This window comes from Dermacentor albipictus, chromosome 4 (assembly GCF_038994185.2).
Source record: "Dermacentor albipictus isolate Rhodes 1998 colony chromosome 4, USDA_Dalb.pri_finalv2, whole genome shotgun sequence".
NCBI lineage: Eukaryota > Metazoa > Arthropoda > Arachnida > Ixodida > Ixodidae > Dermacentor > Dermacentor albipictus.
Window position 1 is genome coordinate 62,864,472 of NC_091824.1, and position 23,129 is coordinate 62,887,600.

General features: G+C 43.1%; 1 protein-coding gene across 1 annotated transcript; it reads left to right on the forward strand.

Moving 5' to 3' along the window:
• The first annotated feature begins 5,403 nt into the window (after positions 1–5,403).
• Positions 5,404–16,570, forward strand: LOC139046709 (3-hydroxyisobutyrate dehydrogenase, mitochondrial-like). The gene is made up of 6 exons (XM_070537033.1): positions 5,404–5,518; positions 7,122–7,383; positions 9,273–9,394; positions 11,984–12,194; positions 14,299–14,455; positions 16,270–16,570. Exons 1-6 carry the CDS (start codon positions 5,431–5,433, stop codon positions 16,432–16,434), a joined length of 1,005 nt encoding a protein of 334 aa, XP_070393134.1. The 5' UTR covers positions 5,404–5,430; the 3' UTR covers positions 16,435–16,570.
• The last annotated feature ends 6,559 nt before the right edge of the window (positions 16,571–23,129 follow it).

A 23,129-nucleotide genomic window follows, 5' to 3' on the forward strand; every position in this document is an offset into this window, starting at 1 on the left:
CCAAATCGGTGCATGTCTAAATTTAAGGGTGGGACTCGACAACGCAGTCTCGTTAATTGCACTTCCGTCTGTCTGGTTTGCAAAATTTCCTGCTCAAAGTGGTGTAGTTCCGAGGATGATGTTAGATTTGATTTTGATGTTAAAAGGGTGTATCTTCTAAACCTGACAGACGTGATAAAACCCGTCGTTGAATAAAGTGTAAGCACAGGCTCGCTGATAGAAGCCTTGGCCAAGCTGTCTGCAGCTTCATTCATAAATATGCCTTTGTGCCCAGGTACCTACATTAATCGTAAACTCCGCAAATGACTTGGAGCCAGTGAGTACAAAGTTTTTAATATATGCGACTCGCCGGGAGCAGTAAGTGAGGTGCACAACGATAAAACGTCTGTGATTATTACCGTGGTTGTCCTGGAAGCTTGTAGCTTAGGCAAAGCTAGGACAACAGCTAGGAATTCCGCTAGGAATATTAAAGTGAAGTCGTGAAGTCAAACAGAAAAGGAACAATCCAATGATGATGAAACGATTCCAACTCCGGCCTTTTCCACACTCTGCGAAGCATCTGCTGCTATAATTACGTTTGCGTGGAGCTGATTCAAGTGATCCTGGAGTAAACCGTTAAGAATATGCGAAGGAAGCTGCTTTGCATTGTTTGGGCATATGTCATCATAAGTAATAACGAATTAAATTGAGATACTGCTTATCGTGACTACATCAATTATATGTACATCTAACGGACTCAATAGCGATTGTGTTATAATCACTTGTGGCGTATGAAACCGAGGCCATGAGACTCCATAAAATTGGACTGGTTGATTGATAAATATTGACTGGGACCTTCTTAGTGGGGATTCATAGAGCCTTATGAATGTTTGAACGTTTAATATTTCAAATCTTATTTCAAGTGAAGTATTCATGATTCCTTGTAGAGCACAGTGTTTGCTACAAACTTTGTTAGCCCCAGACACAAGTGAGGCGCTTTCCGCTCTAGCAAAACTAGTGGACGTAGCTTGGTGAGGCGCCGGAGACTAACACACAGACGAACTCTAGTATAGGTCGGATATACATGCGGTGAATCATTATGAGTGTGTGTCTGCGCATGCCACATCGATTACTGCTTATCCTTCTTAATATCCCCATTGCACGGGAAGCTTTATTCAGTTATATGTTCAATATGATGACGCCAGCTAAGATTTCCATCTCAAGTAATTCCAAGGTACTTCACTTTTTCCACTTGTGGAATAGTAGAATAGCGGTATAAAAGAGATATAATAACTGGGTCTTGTAAAGGAAATACAAGAACGGCACTCTTATTTACATTAAGGGACAAGCGGATACTGTCCAGCCACGCTTCTAGCTCGCATAAGTATTCCTCTAAACACTCGTACAGTTACTGCATATCACTTGCCGAAGCAAACAACGCTATATCATCAGCGTAAACCTACGTGCTTACATTCTAATGATAAGGAATGGGTCTGAGTAAGATGTTAATCAACAGCAGGGATAAAACTGCGCCTTGGGGAACCCCGTGCCCGATGAAGTTTAGCTTTCACTCCCTGCACACATCTAAACTGTCCGCGAAGAAATGTAACTGAACCCGAATTTTGACACGAAAAATTATTAGTTGTTGCCTAGTCACATAGACACTTTCCACACTGGTCTGATCTGCATCCCCATGATACATGATATGAGTTGAAGTCACCAGCCAATACTATCTCTTTACCGCATTTTGCCAAAACTGAGTATAGTGGGCGTGTATCCGGCACACCCGAAGGAAAGTATATACTGACCAACGAGAAAGGCCTACTTCCAGGGAGAATAATTTCTACTGCTACAATTTCACATTCTGAAGGCATCAGCTGGGATGATATATTTGCCCTGTGGCAAAACTTGCTTGATACCATAATGAACAAGCCCTCACTTCTAGACGGGCGGTATAGGCGAAAGGACCTAAAATTGCGCAAACAAAATAGTTTTTCAGGCGATAACCAAGTTTCTCGCAGTAAAATTACATCTGGAGAAATTTGAAAAGATAGCACATTTAAGTCAGTAGAAGCAGCGAATATTGATCTGCATTTCTACTGCAGCACCCTTATCTACCTTCCGGTGATTAGAGCACCGCAGAGGCATTGCAACAGGCTCCTCCAAAATATTACATTTCGGGTTGACTTCTGAGAGAATTTTCTTAGATTCACTAACTGAGTGTGAAGTGGTAGCCTCCAGGGGAGAACACCTCATTTTCTGTGCCTTCACGTCAATTTCCATTGTTTGAGGTATCCTGATAATCAGAGTTGTCTGGGCTAGTAGTCACTGTGCTTGAGGAGCCTGGAACAGGCCTTACTTGCTTTATGTGAGTTGTGGACGCAATTCCCCCTTCTTTCTGAGGGTGGGGTGAACTATCATTTATGTCAGAGTTTATTGGCTTAGCAATAGCAGACGGTAATAATTGTGCTGTGATGATACCAGTCGATTAGAACCTTCCGTGAAGCTTTCTACAATACGCTCCATAATTTTAGCCATAGACTTTTCAATAGCTTGTGCGATTACCTCTGACAGGCTTCTGTCAACGACAGCCTGGTGTCATGCTGTCAAACTCGCATAACCATGGGCTCTTTTCTTTACCGCCGCAATGGCATCTTGGCGTGAGCAACCCCTTTTGTCCACAACTTCCAGTATTTGGACTTCTCGAATTCTAACAGGACAGTTTGAGCCATCAGCCTTGTGGGCTCCACCGCAGAGGCAGCACGGGTCCGACTGAGCCGAGCAGTCACTAGCGGAATGGCTCCCGCCGCAGGCGCAACAACGACGGATGGATTTACAACCACCCATGCTATGACCATAGCGCCAACAATTGCGACATTGTAATGGACGCGAGGCAAGCGGGTCGGCTCTGAAGATTAGAGGCAGGATTTTTATTTCAGTAGGGCAAGATTTACCTGCGAACATGGCAATTACTGACTCAGTAGGGACACGTGTATTGTACACCACTCTGCAGCACCGGTAAATAGCAATGACGTCAGCCGCGGAGAGCTTTTCTAGAGTGTCTGCCAGAATTAAATTGGAGTCCACACCACGAACCCTTCGTGGTGTGGACTTCCCTTAGTGCAGACAAGATGCGGGGGGATAAAGGCACTCACTTGCATCGATCCAAATGATGAGCGCTTAAGTAGGTCATACACGCACGCCTGGTCTGGCGAACGGCAAACAATCCCACCTCTGCCAAACTGTCGTACATCAGTGATGGCAGCAAGTCAAGATTTCACGAGACAAAGGTTCTGAGGAAAGCAAGAGACAAGACCGAGCGAGAAATCGTAGAAGCCTTTTTGATTAAAAGATCGGCGGACAACTGCGTGAGCAAGCCGTCCGTATTTTTGAACGACGCTGAGATCGAGTTTCTTGAAGGTTTTGTTTAGGTCTCAAATGTTTCACCTCCTTGTAAAGGTGTCTTTTTTCTCTTCCCGTTTTCGTCACAGAAGCCTGCTCAATCCAAGTGTGTGGATACCTTGTTCTGTGCGCATGTCCCTTTTTTTCATTATTACTTTTTCTGCACAGTGACTCCGCCTTAGCCCTAAGCATTGAGACATGTGGCGATAGTAAACTGTGTTCGATGAACAGATATTGTTCTTACCGTTTCTGTGGATCTAGCAATATGTTCTTAATCGTTCCCAGTATCTTGTTTTTGGTTGATCATGTGTGACCATGTCTATGTTAAAGGAACGGACAACCGCTCAGAACATGAATCGAGATAACCGCGCAGATGGAATGATTCGCTATCGTAGTAGCTAAAACGAGCCACGTTTTTTGCATTAAACGTGGATTTATATTTTTAATTCATCAGTAAAAGTTGCGAAAGATGACCTTTGGTCCCCCCCGCGGCAAGAACATGAAGCTGCATAAGTGGTTCACCGCGTGACCTTCTACCACGTGCACGATCTGAGCGGCTGCTCAGATCGACAAATTCTGCTTACTAAATATCCGCGCAGTTCTGGAGGTAACCGATGCAAATGTAGACACTACCGAGGGTGAGCTGTGCGCTGCGCCACAAAAAACTATAGTCAGGTACAACTTTAGAAAAAAGGGGCGTTTACGCCTCCAAGGTGGATGCACACGAGCCTCCACCAATGGGCGCGCACTCTAGACTGACGTCACGAGCCGGACGGCCGGTGACTTCGCCGATGGAGAAGATAGCCGCCCGCGCTTCGAACTGGGCCGAAACGCGTCAGTCGTGTGCGTCTTCCTCTCGTCAGAATGAATTCACAAATTGTTTGTGGTGGTCTACCATGCAGCAAATATTATTGCTAGCTTACATTGCACCATTTGTGCCGCGTGCGTTAATTTTGAGCCGTGATTCAGCGACGAAAAATTGCAGTGAGCATCGCTGGCGCTACGCTACGCGAATGGGCGAGACTGCAGGCTTGCAAAGAAAAAAAGAAGAAAAAGAAAAGAAAAAAAACTGTCACATTCTTGAAAACAAGTTTGTGAGTAGTAAATGTGCCGTGTAAACCAATAACCAGCGCAAAAGCCATCCAGAGATGCTCTTTCTTCTTTATTCCGTTGCAATGAAGCTATAAAAGCAGACGACGCGCAGCATTGTAGAAGGCATGGGGTTATTTTTCACTCGCGATCCGTTATGTGCTGTAGCATTCCAATGACAAGAGCTTTACCAAACCAGTCAGCAAAATACAAACGTATTTATTTATACTGATAATTACGCGTTTTCTAAACACGGTTCTTTCAGCGGTACTATTTTAGTCGCGGAGGCAATCGGCTGTCGCGCTTCGGTCATCTGGGCGGGGCCTCCCCTTTTTTCTTAAGGTATAGGTCCTTAAATATCGGTTGTCAGTCCCTTGTTACATGGCAAGACTTTGCGCATAAATAGGCCGGTTTTGGTGCAAATATTTCCAGTTGTTAGTGAGCCCTTGTGAAGTGGTTTGTTTCTTTGTCTCCGTCCCAGTCGCACTGCGCCTTTTGAATAGCTATGAACCAACTCGCACAAATCAGTTTTACTGCAATAAATTACTGTCGAAATCGTGCGGCTTTACGTATGTATCGCACAGACCGCGCAGACACCACTTCTGATCTCACATGCTGGTGTTTCGAGAGCTCGCACCTTCTGCTGCATTTATTTCTAATTGTTTTAGTCGTAATTATGTGTCATAAGCTCACATTGTGCGAGAGAGCCGGAGGCCTCTTAATGCGTTTGAAACTTTTGAACACCCGAGGTTGGAAACGTTTTAAACAAATGTCCAACATGCTTTTACCTTGTTAACTTCAAAACAATATTATGTTTATGGTGTGTTTCAAATGGCTATGCGTTTACCGTATACATAAGAAACGAAACTGACCTTCTTACCTGTTGGTTTCGTTTTCGTATTTCATGAACTTGGCTATGGCCTGGCCATTGGATTTGGTCTTCTTTCGACGACGCTGAAGATGGCGCCTTCCATGTTATTTGCGTGTGGTCGTACATTCTCAAAAGTTTTAAACCATGGCCACCTTAACCTGGCAGCTTCATTGTCAAGTGAGCATTTTATTATATTTGCATAATACGTTTGTCACACGGACACGTTCGATCGCGATTGAGCTCGATCCGGATCGAAATTCTCGACCGCGATTGGTTCCCTTCCGCAGATTGAGCAAAGAAGCCAATCGCGACCGAGAAATTCAATCCGGATCGGGCTTGATCGCGATCGAAAGAGTACCGTGTGATACCCGTATAAGCTTCGTGCTTCTGCATGACAGTCTTATGGTCAGCGCTTCATTGGCATGTTTCGCTGTGCCGGTATCTTTCTGCGCTTCTACACATCTGTCACTCTTGAACAGCTTTTTGCCTTCCATAAAATAACGAGGTTAGACCGGTGAGGTGTGCGTTCGAACAAAACTGGTATTAACATGAATACTGGGTTATTATTCTTAATTTAAGTTTTCATCATAACTAGAATTGCTGTCTAGCATCTTTAGGAACTTGCACTGTTTCCTTGTTTTCATGCTTGCCCAAGTGCCCCCGCTTACACGACAAGTTTTTTCTGGTCGCTAATTCGTCCGTCATGCTTGGGTTATGTTCCAATTTGGGTATGTGTCTTGTGCACTATAACTGAATAAAGTAATGAACGTGGTAGAACAGGCACAAATAGTATGCATTCCTCCCATATGTAGCTGCGAATTGCGTCGGGTGAAGTCTTTCTTAGCGTTGGTTTATGGATGTTTACGTGTCGCAGCTACACCTTGGTTATCCTCATTAAAGACGCTGTGGTGAGGGAGATGTGCAATGATTATTTTTAATGTGCACCTCTGTACACAACACAATGAAGCGGCTGGGGATCAAACTCGCGACGTCGTGCTCAGCAGCAAAACGCCGTAGACGCTGAGTCACCCTCTTCATATTTCTCACACACATGGTGCACACATAAAACATCCACTCCAATGAAATGAAAGATGTCTAGCCAAGATGCAGAAAGCTGTGCAGCTGTGATCCTTAGTTTGGTAAACCCGTTGCAATGTTTACTGGCCGAAATCAGCAACGTTTCGCCAGCGCTCTTCAATGACAATTTCATGAGTCTCTGTTGTGCATAATTAATATTTCGTGAACCTCAGAAGGAGCAGCCAGCCATAATGTGGCAGGGTGTCGCATTTATTGTGAAGTGTGCTCTTGAGCCAAAACGCCTCTAGCAGCGAGTTCCATCACAGAGCAACTCGCCACGGATGCAGGTTCTGTGAGCTCAGATAAACCAGCAGGAAAATGTTGTAATTCCTTTCTTTGAAGTACTCTCTATATTAATTATGACTTTACAAAGCTTGCATGCCTGTAACAGTGACGTCGTGCTTTTAAGGCGGGCTGTAAATGGTGCTTGTAACCACCCACCGCGGTAGCTCGGCGGCTACGGTCTGTTGCTGTGCACGAGGTCGCGGCTTGGATCCTGGCTACAGTAGCCGCTTTACAATGGGCGCGAAATGCAAAGATGTTGATGTACCATGCATTTGGCGTGCGTTAAAAAAACCCAGTTGCTCAAAATTAATCCAGAGCCATCCACACAATGGCATCCCTCATGACCCAGTGTGTAGTTTTGGGACATTGAAACCCTGCAATTTAATTTGCTTCTAGTAACCATGCACTCTTATTTCAGAACGGGCAGTATCACAAGTGCCACTAGGTTTTGTTGGTCTGGGCAACATGGGGAAGAACATGGCAAGCAACCTTCTCTCTAAGGGGCACCGGCTAGTCGTGTATGACGTGTACCCAGAAGCCATGGAAGCAATGGCAAGTCAAGGTGCCATTACTGCTCAGAGTCCAGCTGAACTGGGTGAACAGTGTGACCGCATCATCACTATGCTTCCATCGAGCCCTCATGTGCGAGAAGTGTATGCCGGCAAAAAGGGGATTCTATCGTGAGTGTACCATATCGTCTGAATTTTTCAAGATCACCTTGTATCAGTGCTGCAGTAGCTTACACAACTTTCTAATAAAAATAGCTTCTGTAAGGAGGCTGCACTCGTGTGTCTCAGCCATTTCGTTTATCCTCGTCTTGTGCGCAAAAAGCTGCCTTCATGTCCTACCAACATGCCCAAACAGTCACCTTACTGTAACGACAGTTCATTTACCTCTTCTAAAAGCACATGGCATGATTTTTGCAGCGTGTAGCACTGAAGTGCAGAAAGAAAAGAAAAAGAATGAAGGGTTAGCAAAAGAAAGATGAACACGAGCGACGACTGTCAACTGGATTCATTGGTCAAGAACACACAAATATATACAAAAGGTGAAAAGTTATCAAACACTGTATCAGAGACACCACTTACATTGTTGGGTCGAAACGAGCAGTAAAAGTTCATAAAGATTCATTACATGGCAAGAAATTTCGATAGATTAAGAACCACTTCGTCCACATAGCTATTCTTATCCTGCTAAAAGCACTTGCAATGCTTGTATAATGCCAAAAAATAGCTGAATTGCAGCGAGAATTGAGGCTAACTATTCGAAACTGCACATTGCTTACCTGCTTTGCGGAGCTATATTGCATACGTAAAATCCTGCACTTCACTGGCTCCCTTGGGCACCACACCCTGTTTGGTGCTTCCGCTTGCTTTAAGTCATACAGAGAGGGTGCCACTCTGTCATATGTAGCAAAAACAGACCAGTGTGAAGAGTTAGCAAAGCTGAGTTCTGTGAGAGAACCAAATGAAATTGTCCTGACCAAGTAGCATTTGCTCTCATATTGAAATGCACTGTAATAAATTTTTTTTATCAGTGCTTGACTACAATGTACAGTTTTAAACGGGACCTGTGATGTCAAGGAACTTTGTAATTCACTTGCACTGTGATGGTGCCAGTTCCCTGTTTCGTTTGCATCATTTTCTCGCTTGCAAAAGCTCAGTTATCGATAAAAGTGATAATCTGAACACCTCAAAGCAGCAATCTATCACCCTGGCTTGACTTAATAGTTGCCTTTCTAAGCTCTCTGCTGTGGCCAAAAAATGAAGAGCTCTTGGGGCAGTGTTATGATCTTGACTGCCAATTTTGCACTCCACATTGGTCCTCTGCCAATCATATCTGTGTGCTGTGGCGGTCAGTGTGAGATATGGATTTGTGAAGCATGATAAAATCTGGAAACACTGATCTTAGCTCTGTCTTAAGAGTTGAAACTACTTTCAAGTCATACCTTATGTGAACAGCAAGTAAAACAAGCTTAATCTGTGTTGCAGGACTCATTTTTATGTTGTGATAAGAAAAGGAGGCTCACTATATTATTGTGGACGAATGAAACCCAAGTGAAAACGTATAAAGTATAGCGCCTCTTACGAGTATGAACTGAAGAGTGCTATTTCGAATTATGTATTCGAGAGTTTGACAGACTGTCATCTGATCAGGTAAAATCATCGTTAAGAAGGAAACAGGTCACTGACCATTTTCAAAACAAATCGATGCTTTGAGAGAACTCAAAATGCCATTTTATTTTGACTATGGCCAGTGTCCTGCTTCTTTTCTAGCAATATTTTGCATTATGCATCGGTTGCCAAAAATGGCGCTGGCAGTAAACCAGGCATAAACGCCAGATCATGCCTACAATATAGAGTGGCAAAACAAGTAAAAGAAAGCATTTTAGCTTGACCTAGCTAGATTGTGTTTAATTTACCAGCAGTAGTAAATATCCCTGCAGTAGTGTACTGTGTGTTTACAGGATACCACTGACTTGCTTTACTGACACAGGCTCAAGCCAGCACTTGTCTCATGTTGGGGCTCCTTATCAGTTCATCTTTTATCTTTTGTGTGTTGTTTTCAGGACAGTGAAGACCGGCTCTCTTCTAATAGATAGCAGCACCATCGATCCATCTGTCTCCCAAGAGATGGCGAAATTGGCTGAAGCAAAAGGAGCTTTGTTTATCGATGCTCCAGTGTCTGGAGGTGAGCATCCTAATAATCTTGGCAGCTGAAATTTGTTTCTGGTCAAAATAAAAGAAAATCACTGATGCAAAATACAGTAGAATGCACTGATAGGTATTATAGGAGGCCTTGAAAACACAGTGTATAATCCAGGAAAACCATTGCAGCAGCTTTACTGATGAGACAAACAACTACTGTCACACAAAAAACACCAATTTTAAGTTGAATGGGAAGCCAGTAAACCAAAGCCCACTCAGTAAAGCTTATTATCGCTGCGTGGTGGTTATGTTGAACATTACATACCATTTTTGGAGTGGTCATATTCATGAATCACAGTAAATGGAGCTTGTAATTTCCACATAATGCTTGGGTTGAATCTTTGGTAATAACAGCCTCCTTCAGAACACTTGCAGCCTTTGTTAAGTTTCTGTGCTGCCCTGTATATCGAAGTAAACGCACAAGGTATTGGAAACTCATGAGACTGCCTCCACAAATGTGGGTGTGGGTTACCCCTTGTGCCTTCATCCACCTCCACTTGAATTTCAACTTTGTGAGCTGTGTTAAGATCGGTGACAATCGGAACACGACGAGGGTGATTCTCTTGCACTGAACGGTAGTTTCTGTGAAGTGACCATTTCGATCAACAAACAGTGTTGTGCCAGTGGTATGCTGTAGTAGCTTTTGTACCTAACAACCAGAGAAAGAAATGTAACAAATGGAAAGCTAGTTAGTACCCATGACTGTGGAAACTAAATGGGTCTGGTGCTTCAATGCATAAGAGCTGGGACAACGCAACAAACAAAAATATGTCAAGGGACGTTTATTGTAATAAGTTGGGCTTGGTTTTTAGGACTCTGTGCCAGTGTTTGTTCAACGGTGAAGTATTTTCAAAGCAACTTTCCTAACTTCGAAGTTGCTAAAATGCCACCAAATGTTGTCACGCCACTAAAGAAAGAGCTGCTGGTCGCTAAATAGAAATGTTTGTCACCAAGCAGACAATAAAGTCGCTAAGTCTACCAACAAAATCGCTAACATTGCCACACTGTAGGCAACATGTTCCATCAGTCACTGTTGCAGGATCTACATGAAATAGGCCTCTGTGCTTACATGTTATTTCATTATGATATTATGTCGCACGGCAGCCCAGGTGAATAAATCAATAAAATAAATCACTCTGGCCTTTTTGTTAATCGCAGCAAAGTAATAACTTGAACGCTAACTTATCATTCTTGAAAGGGTTCTCTTGTAAATCAACTGCCTCCTCACATTTCCTTTTGCACTCAAACCCCAGCACTAAAGGCCAGACCACGCGTATGCTTGCGGACATGTGCAATCTCGTGTTTATGCACCTTTCAGCTGCCTTGCCTCGCAAGGAATGGCGGTTTGCCCTCTCAAAACACGCGCACCAGTTGCATGCCCGTTTGGCTTACTTATGCCACGCTCTAACACACGCGGGCTATGCCACACTGTCTGCACAGGCGCGGGCACACAGACACAAGCTTGTATGCGTCGGCATGTGTACGCACGGTCTGTGCTTAATGTCATCATTGTGTGGAATTACTTCATTGTCATCTCACGTATTTTACAGTGTAGCTTTCATTGCGGAGTTAGATGGGTTTTGATGCTGTGGTGGTGGTGGGATTGTGGAAATTAAGAGTGTGGGTGATGAGAAGGGGAAGAGGGTTGCGCCTGGAGAAGGAAGGCGTGCTGATTGGAATTAACACTTAGCTCTGCTTAGCTGGGTAGCGTTGCGTGGGATGCTAAAAGAATTCAAAGTGCACCACAACACAGCATAGATGCCATGCTTGTCTGTCTGCTGTTTCTGTGTGTTGTGAACAGTGAACACCTTTACCAAACATGCACCAGCAAGCCTAGGAAGGTGTTGAACGATATGTTGAGTTTATTAATGAAAAACATTCTTTGACCCATCCCAGGTACTTTGCGGCAGCTAGATAGGTTTCTGGTCTTGCCTCAATAAAATGACAATTCAGGTGTTTTAACTGTTATACCACAATCACACCATTTCTTTCATGCCAACGCCCACTAAGCTCCAAGACAACTGGCACCTGCATCACGCCACATGTCACAAGCGAGGGCACATTCACGCGCACCAGTTTCTTTTTCTGGTCACAGACTTACCACTATCTTCCTTATGCAAAACAAGTGGGAGCATGCCAGTTTCTCCCATTCTTGCCTCATGGCAGCTAATGTGTGGAGATGCTATGTTATACTGCATTGCATTCGTGATCGGCCCACATTCCCCGGTCCTTTCCTTGTAGCAGATGACACTATGAAGAAGCTGTGCACCATTGTACCACCTTCGGAATTGGCCTAGGTCACAACATAACAGGCTATAACGTTTCTTTGGCAAAGTAAAAACAAAACTGTCATCATGCCATTGCTGTCACACTATTGTTGTCGCTGTCGCTGTGCTTTTTTTTACTATGTGCAGGCTTATGTCATGCACACAATCGCTTGCTTTACACAGTCACGTTAGTCCATCAAAGAACCCTGTAGGACACTGGATAGCCAGGTACCTGCAAGATTCTTTGCATAACATTGATTCCCATAGTGCATGGGATATGCTTAATTATTTTCATTTCATTATAGGGGTACCTGCAGCGAAGGCAGGAACACTAACATTTATGGTTGGAGGAAACGAGTCCGAAGTGAGTGCCGTACAGGAGATCCTGCTCTGCATGGGCAAGAATGTCATCTACTGTGGTGGAATTGGTTGCGGCGAGGCTGCAAAAATCTGCAACAACATGATGCTGGCCATATCAATGATCGGAACAGCTGAAACGATGATCCTTGGAAAGAAGTGAGGGTGCCCTCCTCTTGTTCCTATGAGGCGTTTGTCTCACTTTTGTAGTAGGAATTCTTAGCGGCAACTTAATTCAGAGCAGCCGTGGTTGCTTAGTGGCTTTTGCATTGCACTTTTGCATTACACAGGCGACATGCAAGAACCCCTGTGTACCATGCATTGGGTGCACACTAAAGAACCCCACGTGGTCGAAATTAATCCGGAGTCTCCCAGTATGGGCTTGCCTCGTAATCAGATCATGGTTTTAGCACATGAACTCCTAGAATTTAATTTTCATCTATTTACCTACAAGCTCTACCCACAAAATGACACTGCAGCACATGACCTCTGTGAGGATGTCAACGGTTTGTCTGCTGCAGTGTGCTTGGTAATGGCGGCACTGTACGTCCTAATCTTGCACAGCGACCCATTTGCTATCTATTCTCCCTATTCAGTCACTTGCGATAGCGAAGCTTTAAGAAAGTGCATCATTTGCATCACATCTTTTTTTTAACCCCTACCTAAACCAGTGAAGCCTCACACGTCATAACTGTGAGCTTCAAAGTGCTCCAGCAGGTACAGTTTGTAGAATTATGGTAGCTATTCTCTTTGAAAGGTTTTGGGACTTCCACATCGTGACTCAGCGCTGGGCTAGTTGGTGTGATTCCATAGTGCGAACAAACAGCACTTTTCCATCTTTTTTGCACTGTTTGTTCACATTATTGAACCCCCAGTGTAAAAACTAAGATAGTGCAATATTTAAAACCTTTTGTAAACTATTTGAGCATTGAAACTGAAATTCTGGCATCATTATTATTAGTTGCTAAAATCTGACCTTTTCTTTAGAATTGAACAAATTTCATTGAAATTGGTGCAGAAGTTGTTCATCAAGAGCATTTCTGTGTTTCACATGTACTTGAATAAAGAAATCAGTGTCAGGCTCAAGTTAAACCTTCATCTTAGGCTTTTTCTTAACCCCTTAACTGCTGTGACAAATCCAGAAAAAAGTTTAGCAATGCAAAAGGAAATTCGTGAAAGTCATTGTGTGTTATATTCTTGTCAAAATTACAAGGAACTGAGCACATACACATGTGCAGAAATTTTATAAGTTAACTCATTGTTGGCACCAGAGGATGCTCATTGTGATGGCAAGTTATTTCATAATTGGCAGTTAAGGCATTAATCTTGCACACATGACCTGTACTGCAACATTAAAGGGGCCCTGAACCACCCCTCAGGCTTGTTGAAATAACATAGTCCGTGGGTTGCATACGCTGTTGTGAACATCTCAGCCAAGTTCTGCTGTCGTATGCAGTCCGTGCAGCTCACAAGTGGAGCGCGAAGTCACCTTTTTCTCAAATGCTCTCGTTTCAAACATCCCATGATCCTCGCTATTTTCTGTGTGCTTTATTTCGTCATAAAGCACACTCCAATACGTGGCTGCTATTGGTTGTTGCGCTCGGCTACACTGCGGCCGCCGCGAGGTGCCGCCAAGAGTACAGTGGCTAAGCGCACTGCGGCTCTCTGAGGACAGCCGTGTTTGGCTTACGTTTAGCCCGGCATAGGCACCAAATTGGAAATTTCAACTGTTCGCCACGGTGATGTCTCCACTGTAGCCTTCACAGTGCAAGGCATCGGAGGAGCAAGGGGAGCACAGCTAAGGTCACGTTTGATTGCTGATAACTCCGCTTCTGCTGAACGCATTGAAGTACTTTTTGCGGCAAAGTGGTTCTGAAATAGCCTATCGTCACTTCAAATGTTTTTCTCCACTTCCATGAGAAGTGGTTCAGGGCCCCTTTTAACATTGACATTACTTGCAAATGCCTCTACTGCACAATTTCACAAACTGCTCATCTGCTAAATACAGCCAAGGAGTGAAGATTAACATGTTGGAAGCGTTCCTCTTGCAATGACTGTGTGTCACCAACGAGGATTCAGGGTTCAGACTAGTTGTCAAGAAGGCCAAAAGATGGTGCCAAGTGTCATGAAGGACTTGGTGATAGCTGCAAGTGATGAAGGGGAGGAGAGAATAATAGATAAACGAGTGTTAACTAGACATGCTAGGTACATGCTTCCTTCCTCACTGTTTTTAAACCAAATGGCTACAACATTCTCATTCCAGGCTCGGGCTGGACCCCAAGGTGCTCAACCAGATTCTTAATGTAAGCTCTGGGAAAACATGGCCCAGCGAAGTCTACAGCCCTGTTCCAGGATTAATGCCCAACGTTCCTTCTAGCAACAATTATGAAGGTGGATTTGGGGCTGCGCTGATGACAAAGGCAAGTGACTTAATAAATGCTCAACATGTGCTCATGTTGTTCTGAAAGCTTGTTTTTGAGGTGACATAATTATTCACCTTATCAAACGTTTTAAGTTATTCTAATGTTCCTGGAAAACTTCGAAGCTAAGGATGTCCTCATCGTGCATTGCAGTTTTTATTTATGTGAGTCACATCATGCTTCCAACACAATACACTTGAAACTACGATTGTTCATAAAACAAGGCAGATTACGACGAACACAGATAAATGATGTCCTGGCTTGAAATAAATGTGATTACTTATTTTATTTATTTAACAACATGGCAGAAAGCTGTGCTGTCCAAGCAGATTACGTAAAGTGCAACAACAAAGCCTCTTCAATTGCAGATACATTAGGACATTCAAAACAATATCAGGGAGGCAATTTTATTGCTTAGATCTCTTAGGAAAAAAATTTCTGAACTAGCTTTGTGTTAACAACATAGGGTTACAATTCATTGTGCTTTATGCACGACATCCTTTGTGATGGAAGAAGCTCATCCTTCTTATGTGACAGATCAATTTTACCATTGTAGAGCAGATAAAAAAAATGTTTGCCATCAGTCGGTGACCATGGAACCACTGTAGCGTGTCAGATACAGATGACACGGTGTAGTAATCGGAGCGAATAAACCTAGCTGCAAGTCTCTCAATCATTCCACCCTTGCAACATCTTTCATATAGTGCGGCTCCCCAACAATGACTGCATACTCAAGGACAGCGTGAACTACGCTGCAATACTTTTCAAGCTTAACGTGTGTGAACACTTCTGTTTTCTTTGCAAGAAGCAAATTTTCTTATATGCTTTTGTGCATACGTCATTATGGTGCGAGTTACAGTTTAGTTTATTGTTGATTGTTAGACCCAAGTGCACTTAACAGGAGAGGCCACCTGAATGCATCAGTCCCTAGCAGTATAAGCAAGGAGCTGAGGATTTAGTGTCCTTTGAAATGTTAATCAGGTAAATCAGGAACAGTAACAGCACCAACTCTGAGTCTTGTCAAACATCAGGGAAAACTGGTATAATTTGCTAGACCTTACTCTTTCTATTTCATCATACTATTTACGGTTGTGTAGGTAAGCCTGTAGCCAATTATAGTGAGTTTGTCAGGAAGCCCAGCTTTTTCTAGATTGTCTATCAATATGTTGCATGGAACACGGTTAAACACTTTGAACAGATGAAAAGAATTGCAGATATTTGTAGCTGCTTATCAATTGCCGATGTGAAATTGTCAATCACAGTTACTAATTGTCACAGTAGACATTTCTGTGGAAGCCATGTTGCTAATTAACAAAAAAGTTGTTTGTTTCGGGAAAGTTATGTGTGTGGCTGTTATTGTGTGTTAAAATACCTTACACCCTGCACATGCTTATTAATGAAATGATTCTATAATTTGTGGCAGTTAATTTATTGCCAAACTTATGGATTGGTACTGCCTTAGCAGTTAACCAGTCTGAAGGTAATGAGTATTGATTAAAAGAAGCGATAAAGAAAGCAAGGAGGTAGTGAGAGGCTAACTGGACAAACCGGCAAAGGAAGGCATTGGGTACAGGTGTACCAGTACTGAGATTTCAGTGCACCATTTTAAAGATTAAACTTTCAACTTTGTTTTGTTTTCTGACAGTAAGCCTGCTATCACAAAATGGAAATGAAATTTTGAAAGGCTTTATCGGCCTAAACTGATTCATTTTTTCTCTTTAGTGTCGCTTCAAATGAATACGCAGTCATGATTTGCAGTGAAGTGGGTTTTGCCTGCAATAATTTTATGAAAATATTTTTTTTCCCCTCTTCAGGACCTTGGTTTGGCACAGAACGCCGCAACACAGACCGGTTCCACAACTCCTCTGGGATCACTGGCCCATCAAATCTACAGACTACTACTCAACCACGACCTTGGACATAAAGACTTTTCTATAATTTACCAGCTTCTAGAAGGAAAAGTGACTAAGTCAAAGTAATTGTGTGCACAGACTGAAGAGCCAGAACGTGGCTGTCTTGAAAACGATGAGCATTCCAGTGCAGCAATTGCCTGCTACAAATGGCATGAGCACCGCAGTGGCTGCACGGCATTAAAATAAAATGTTTTGTTACCTGTGTCAGCCTTCCTGTGTTAACTTTGTTGAAAAATGTGTGTGGTAGTAGAGGAAATCTATGTGAACAAAAACAGCTAAGTCCTGTTCACTGTTTTAAGATCTTGGCCAGCAATAGCTAAAAACCAAGGCCAGGCTCTCTAGTGTACTCAGTGCAAGTTTGCAAGAATGTCAAGTGAAACGTGCCAATACACATTGTCAAAAGAATTGCAGTTACGTGATTTACCTTCCTTGATAGTACTTCCTTAAGCACATCTGTCAATTAAAACGTACAAAAGAGAAGCCTTGCAAGGCGTCTCCTCCTGCTATGAGCTATCTACATGTCTATATCACTCAGGGGCTGCGTGGGCACATGACGTATACCAACACCAATATGCGACCATGCTGTTCTTCTCTGCTTGAAGTTGTGCGTTTGATTCCCAACCATGGTGGCTACATTCTGATGGAGGCAAAATGCAAAAAACGTTTGTGTAGTGCACAGTTTGGTTTACGTGCAGGTTCAAAAAAAAAAAAAAAGTAGAGCATCCATTATAGTTGCTTGCTTTGGTAAGTTAGGGAAACATGCGGCCCCGAGATCTATTTTCTATCCCCTAGTAAAGCTAAGGATGAAATTTATAGAAATTATACAGTTTAATCTCCAATCTTCAAGTACGCTTTGTTTCTCAATGCCATATTCAATAAGGTTAGGTGCTTCATACCAGGCCTAGGAGTGTGTTATAAAACAGGCTATACTGCTCTTCATAGATAACACTGAAAATTAGTGCACAGATTTAATCTGTTATAGATTTATCAATTAAGGCATAAATTTTTTAATCTCAACTATAATAATTTGAACACTGACAAGCGTCTTTCTAAAATTCACATGACTGAAATTACTGTGAATTACAGCAAGGCCTAGATATCGGCATTGTACACATCCTCATGCACGTAAAAGTTGGCTAAGAGCAAGAATTTCAGAGCATAAGCCGTGAAAAGACCCTAAAAGTAAACAAAGAGAAAAACTATATTGAAAGTTGTGGAACATGATTGTTACTATGGGCAAAATGAGAACGAGGCAAAAGCACAAGCCAACATTTTGACATGTGGGTTTGTCTTTTTCAAGGCGACATATGCTTTCCTTGGCATAGTATATATATGTAGGGTTCTTCTAAAGGGAAGAGGGGGTAATGTGGGTGGTTGTGGCAACGAGCGAATGTGTGTTAGCGGCGAGGCTGTAGAATTGAGAAAAAAGGAGTGCTGTGCACAAGGCTAGTGACACGGCCGTGTTTGTCATGGAACGAGCCTGGACGATAGAGGGGATTATCTGCTCCACTGGACGTCGGCGAGCTATCATCTCTCTGGAAGCGAGAATAAAAGAAGCGGCAGAAAATAGTGGTCGTGGAAAAGAAATGACTAAAATGGAATAAGTATACAAATTTAAAAAATTGAGCAGGAGAAAAAAAAAGAAAGAAGAAAACACTAATCAACCTAATGAAAAATAATCGAGTGCTGTTGCCTATAGCTTGAAATTTGGCACAGTGAATAGATTGTAAAGCTCCCTTTGAAACATTTATGCCTATTTGGTCTTGAACTTATGGATGAGGTATGATTCTCTGTATTTTCTTTTGCGAGCAGAACAGAAATTTGACGGCAGGATGTTAAGTATTAAGTTCATCAAAGTTATGACCTGGTTGGTTGAAATCGCTGCACGACTGGCCACTCGAGGCACTTTGAGTGTATTCGCAGGCATCCTTCATGCTCGGAAAAACACTTATCTAGCACGTATCGAGAGCTAGAAAGCTGTATCGGAAGTTTCTCATGTTGCTCTACGATTTTCTTATTGAAACTTTTCACCTAACTATAATATTTGAGAAGCTGAATAAAACTAATTATCGAATTAGGCAGAAGGAGAAATAGTCTGAATATCTCCAGGTGATGGCAAACAGCATTTACCTTTGTTCTGTCCAGCTACGTGGCATTTGCATATTTTTAAACTCTGACTAAAGTTAGCTATGGAAAGAAGAATGATGGGTGTAACCTTAAGTGAACAAACGCTGCTTAATAACATCTTAGTTGAAACCAAGAAAAAGAAATGGCCATGGGCAGGACATGTAATGAGGAGGCAAAATAACCGATGGTCATTAAGGGTTACGGACCGGATTCCAAGGGAAGGGAAGCATAGTAGGGGACGGCAGAAAGCTAGGCGGGCGGATGAGATTAAGAAGTTTGCAGGGACGATGTGGCCACAATTAGTACATGACCGGGGTAGTTGGAGAAGTATGGGAGAGGCCTTTTTCCTGCAGTGGACGTAACCAGGCTGATGATGATGATGAAAGTTAGCTGGGACACCCGGTATGTATATTAGCCTATCTATGTCCACTGCAGGACGAAGGCCTCTCCCTGCAATCTCAGCTGATTCCAACTTACGCCTGCAAACTTCCTAGCTTCAACACCCCCACCTAAGTTTCTGCCGTCCTTGACTGTGCTTCCCTTCCCTTGGCACCCATTATTGGTCCACTCATCATATACCCTACACATTTAATATGGCCTGCCCAGCTCCATTTTCTTCTCTTAATGTCAACAGGAATATCAGCTATCCCTCTTTGCTCTCTGATTCACGCTGCTCTCTTCCTGTCTGTTAACATTACACATAACATTTTTCGTTCATAGTTCTTTGCATGGTCTTTAACTTGTTCTGGAGCTTCGCTGTTAACCTCCAAGTTCCTGCCCCATATGTTCGCGCTGGTAGAATGCAATGGTTGTACACTTTTCAATGACAGTGGTAAGCTGCCAGTCAGGATTTGTTAATGCCTGCTGTATGCACTCCAACCCATTTTTTTTCTCCGTAAGTTTCCTTCTCATGATCGGGGTCTCCTATGAGTAATTAAGTGACCTAGGTACACATACTCCTGCAAACTATATATATATATATATATATAGTACACAGAAAGACAGAAGATTTTCAGATTACCACTGCATTGAACGAGGCTCAGAAATGCGTGATTGAGAGATCTGGTTATCAATCACACCTAATGAACCATTACAGTCCAGTGTTGCCATAAGTGTGGGTGTGTTGCTGAAGTGAGACAAAAAATTCGAAAAAATTTTAACTAAATCTGTCAACTAGATTTTAAATAGTGTAGGCGCATTGGAACACTGGAGTATAAGTTAACGTGAAACAAATCCTTTATCTAGACGTTTTATGTTTGTCTGATGTCCGTGAAGGTGCAGATAAACAGTGAATTTGTCAGCAGGATGTAGAGGGCGTAACTTTATGATATACTTACATAACTGATAATACAGCTTAAATTCTGCGTTTACTTGCAGATTTTAAGGTTACAAACAACGATTCAAAAGAACACAAATAAATGTGCTTTTCCTGGCACAAGGTGCTTAGTCTGCATTATTCCCCAATTTTGCTGGTTGTAGATGCTATTAATAAGAGAACTAGATTCTGTGAAACGTGCTTGGCAGCATGTTGTTAATATGGTGACGAAAATTACCCGAGCCTTATAGAGGTCGAATACTCTGTTCCTGCCCTTGGTCTACCTGAAAGCCACCATGAACTATTGATTGGTCCAAAAGCTGTGAGAAACCGAAATAATGAGTTCGTATTCGCATCGAGCGTAGCTTCTCCGATACATGAGTATATGCCTTTCTATACAGTCGGTCAGGCTTATTTACCTGCTGTGTTCAAGATCTGAACATAGAATTCATTTCTATTAGTCTTGGTGGATTAATTTACTGCTACGCATGCAAGCGTTCACAAATCGAATCATTTAGCGATACCACAGAACCTTCAGCATACAAGCACAATCAAATCGCTTTTATTAATAAAAAAGGTCAATTTTGTGAGCCCAGTGATGACCACTGTGCTGTGCAGCACAATCACAGTGTGAAGACTATCAATGTGATGCCAAACGTTTCTTCATCATGGTCATGTCGCCTATGCATCGCGAGTTCCTGGCACTTACATGTAACTTTTGAATAATAAACTGCATTCTAAAAGATTAAAAGGTCATTTTTGGCGCAAATTTCCCAACTTCGATGTGGCTGGAATTTCACTAGTTATTCATTGAAGTCACTAAAAAGTCCCTGGTTGCTAAATAGAAAACTTTGTTGCTAAGCGCACAAGAAAGTCACTATAACGCAGCGAAAAAACACTAAAAAGACTACATTGATTACAAACCAATAAATTTTTAAAAGCGAAGTGGATTTTGTGTTTCCAAGATGGTTAGGTTAGACGGCCCCGAAGCAGCGTAGGGTGAAACTTGTTTTGGATTTCTCGGTAATAGCCTCCAGGTGTGTGCAAGGCGCGTCCCACAGATGGCCCGCACCGCGAAGAACCATATACACTTAACTGCTTCGTGAAGCCAGCCGAGCGTCATCTGCTACAGTGCGCGGCAGTGAGGACCGAAAGGCAATCCTGTCTGCGAAAGCAAGAGATATGTAACGAGAAAAGCATACTTATGCAGGCGCTATTATGAAAGAAATCTTGGCCTCAGCTGCTGTTTTGTTGGATTTAACAGTGTGCAGCCAATAGTGCCCTCCTACAAAAGTGGGGGAGCAAACAGCCCAAGTTGCCCTCCCATAGCTTCACGGATAGTCCTTGTGTTCGGATGGGTGTCCAAACCGACACTCTGTCGCCAGTTTTGTAGGTTACTGGTCTATGGTGAGCATTGTAGCGGCCTTCATCATATTCTTGATGTTGACAGATCCGTACGCGTGTGAGCTGTCTAGATCCTTTTGCGCATTGCATAAACACATCTGCATCCGTGTCAGTGCCATTGCATGCGTATGGGAGCACTGCATCCAACATCACCCGTACTTCTCATCTGTGAACAAGGCTGAACGGAGTCATCAGTGTTGTTTCTCGCTTAGCAATGTTGTAAGCAAGTTATATAGGGTGGGATCTCATCCCAATTTTTGTGTCTGACATCCACATACATTAAAGCATGTAATCAAAAATTTTGCTTAGGTGTTCTGCGAGTCACTTGGTTTGTGGATGGTAGGCTGTCGTCTTGTGGCAAGTCGTTCCACTGAGCTTCAGGACATTGTCTAAAAGCGCTGCCATGAATGTGGTTTCTGTCTGTGATTGCTATGGTTGGTGCACCATGTCTCAGCACAACATTCTCTTATGAAAAATCGTGCCACCTGTGCTGCTGTGCTTCGGGGGACAGCCTTCATTTCGGCGTGGCGAGTCAGATGATCAGGCACAACAATAACTCCGCGGTTTCCTACACTAGACGCCCAAAAGGTCCATTCTGATCTGGTCAAATGGTGTACGCGGGACCTGAACGGGTTGTAGCAGGCCAGCTCGTCTTGCTGGGGATGACAGCCGCCCGCCTGCGCGCGCGCGCGCGCGTGGTGGCGGCTGTTTGGATTTTGTTTCACGGGCGGTTTCGGCTTTTTGCACTTGCAGAACTGATGGCTATCTAGTTACTTATCGGTCAAAGGGCAACCACTTGTTTCGCGCTCGTTTAGTGCTCACAGGGGTGCGCATAGGAAGGATGCCGCCGTGCGTGCGTTTCCGTTTCTTTTTTTTTTTAAGACCCGCGAGAAATAATTGCCCTAGCTGGTTGGTGATAAGATGAAGATTAGCGGAAGTTTGTCACATGTGTGGCTTTTTTTGATGTGCACACAACCAAACAGTTCTCTTGAGTGCGCGCACCTAGGCAGTTCGATTACGCTATGGAAGTACGTATTAGTGTAAGAGCAGGAACATTTGAGACTTTCGAAATATTCTCGTGCACGGATTTTCAAAGCCTTGAACTATGTGCATAAAAATGCATCAAATTTGTAATTCTGATAAGTTTATTTCCTTTTTTATTATTGTTATTCATGAATGAAGAGTGCATATATACCAACGCAAAAGATTTTTTTCTCACTTTACGGTCACCCTAGAAAAATTATAAATTTTTTTCGAAATAAGTGCCCAAGAGGAATTGGAATCTGCAATAAAACATACTGACCCTGGGTGGTCGCATATGGCGAAAAAAATCGACCCTCAGAGGGTTAAGAAGTTTCAATGGCCCGTGCCTCTACTTCGTGCACCTGCAAAGAGTGGGCCAGAGAGAAGTGAAATGCACTAACCGCACTTTTTCCCAGCCTCGTATACATGCTGTCCTCAAAGTGATCTGCTTTGAGGACAGAGTATAGGTGGGCCGACGGCTCGGAGCTTTAGGTGTGCTCAGTTTGCTCAGTTTGCGTTGAAGGGATAGAAAGCACAAAGGTCGCTTCACTCGCTGCTACTGCTGCGTTTCCTGACGACAGCATTGTGACAGCGAGTGTCTGTGGTCATTTGGGTGTGTTGTGTACTGACACCATGCTTGTTTAGTCAGTAAGCGAGCATTTACAAGTTCATACGGCCGATGAAACTACTATCCTTACTTATTATGACTGTCTACTAATTTGCTATCACAATCGATGCTTCATCTTTCGGGTGAAGCTGCGACTTTTTGTCGGTATGGCTCTTCATCAATGTGTGTTGAAGCTTCATGGTAATGCAGCGAAATGACCTTGCAGGGTCGAAAAAGCATGTAACCTGCATCCACACTTTTTATGCGCTTCGCGAATTCCTGAAG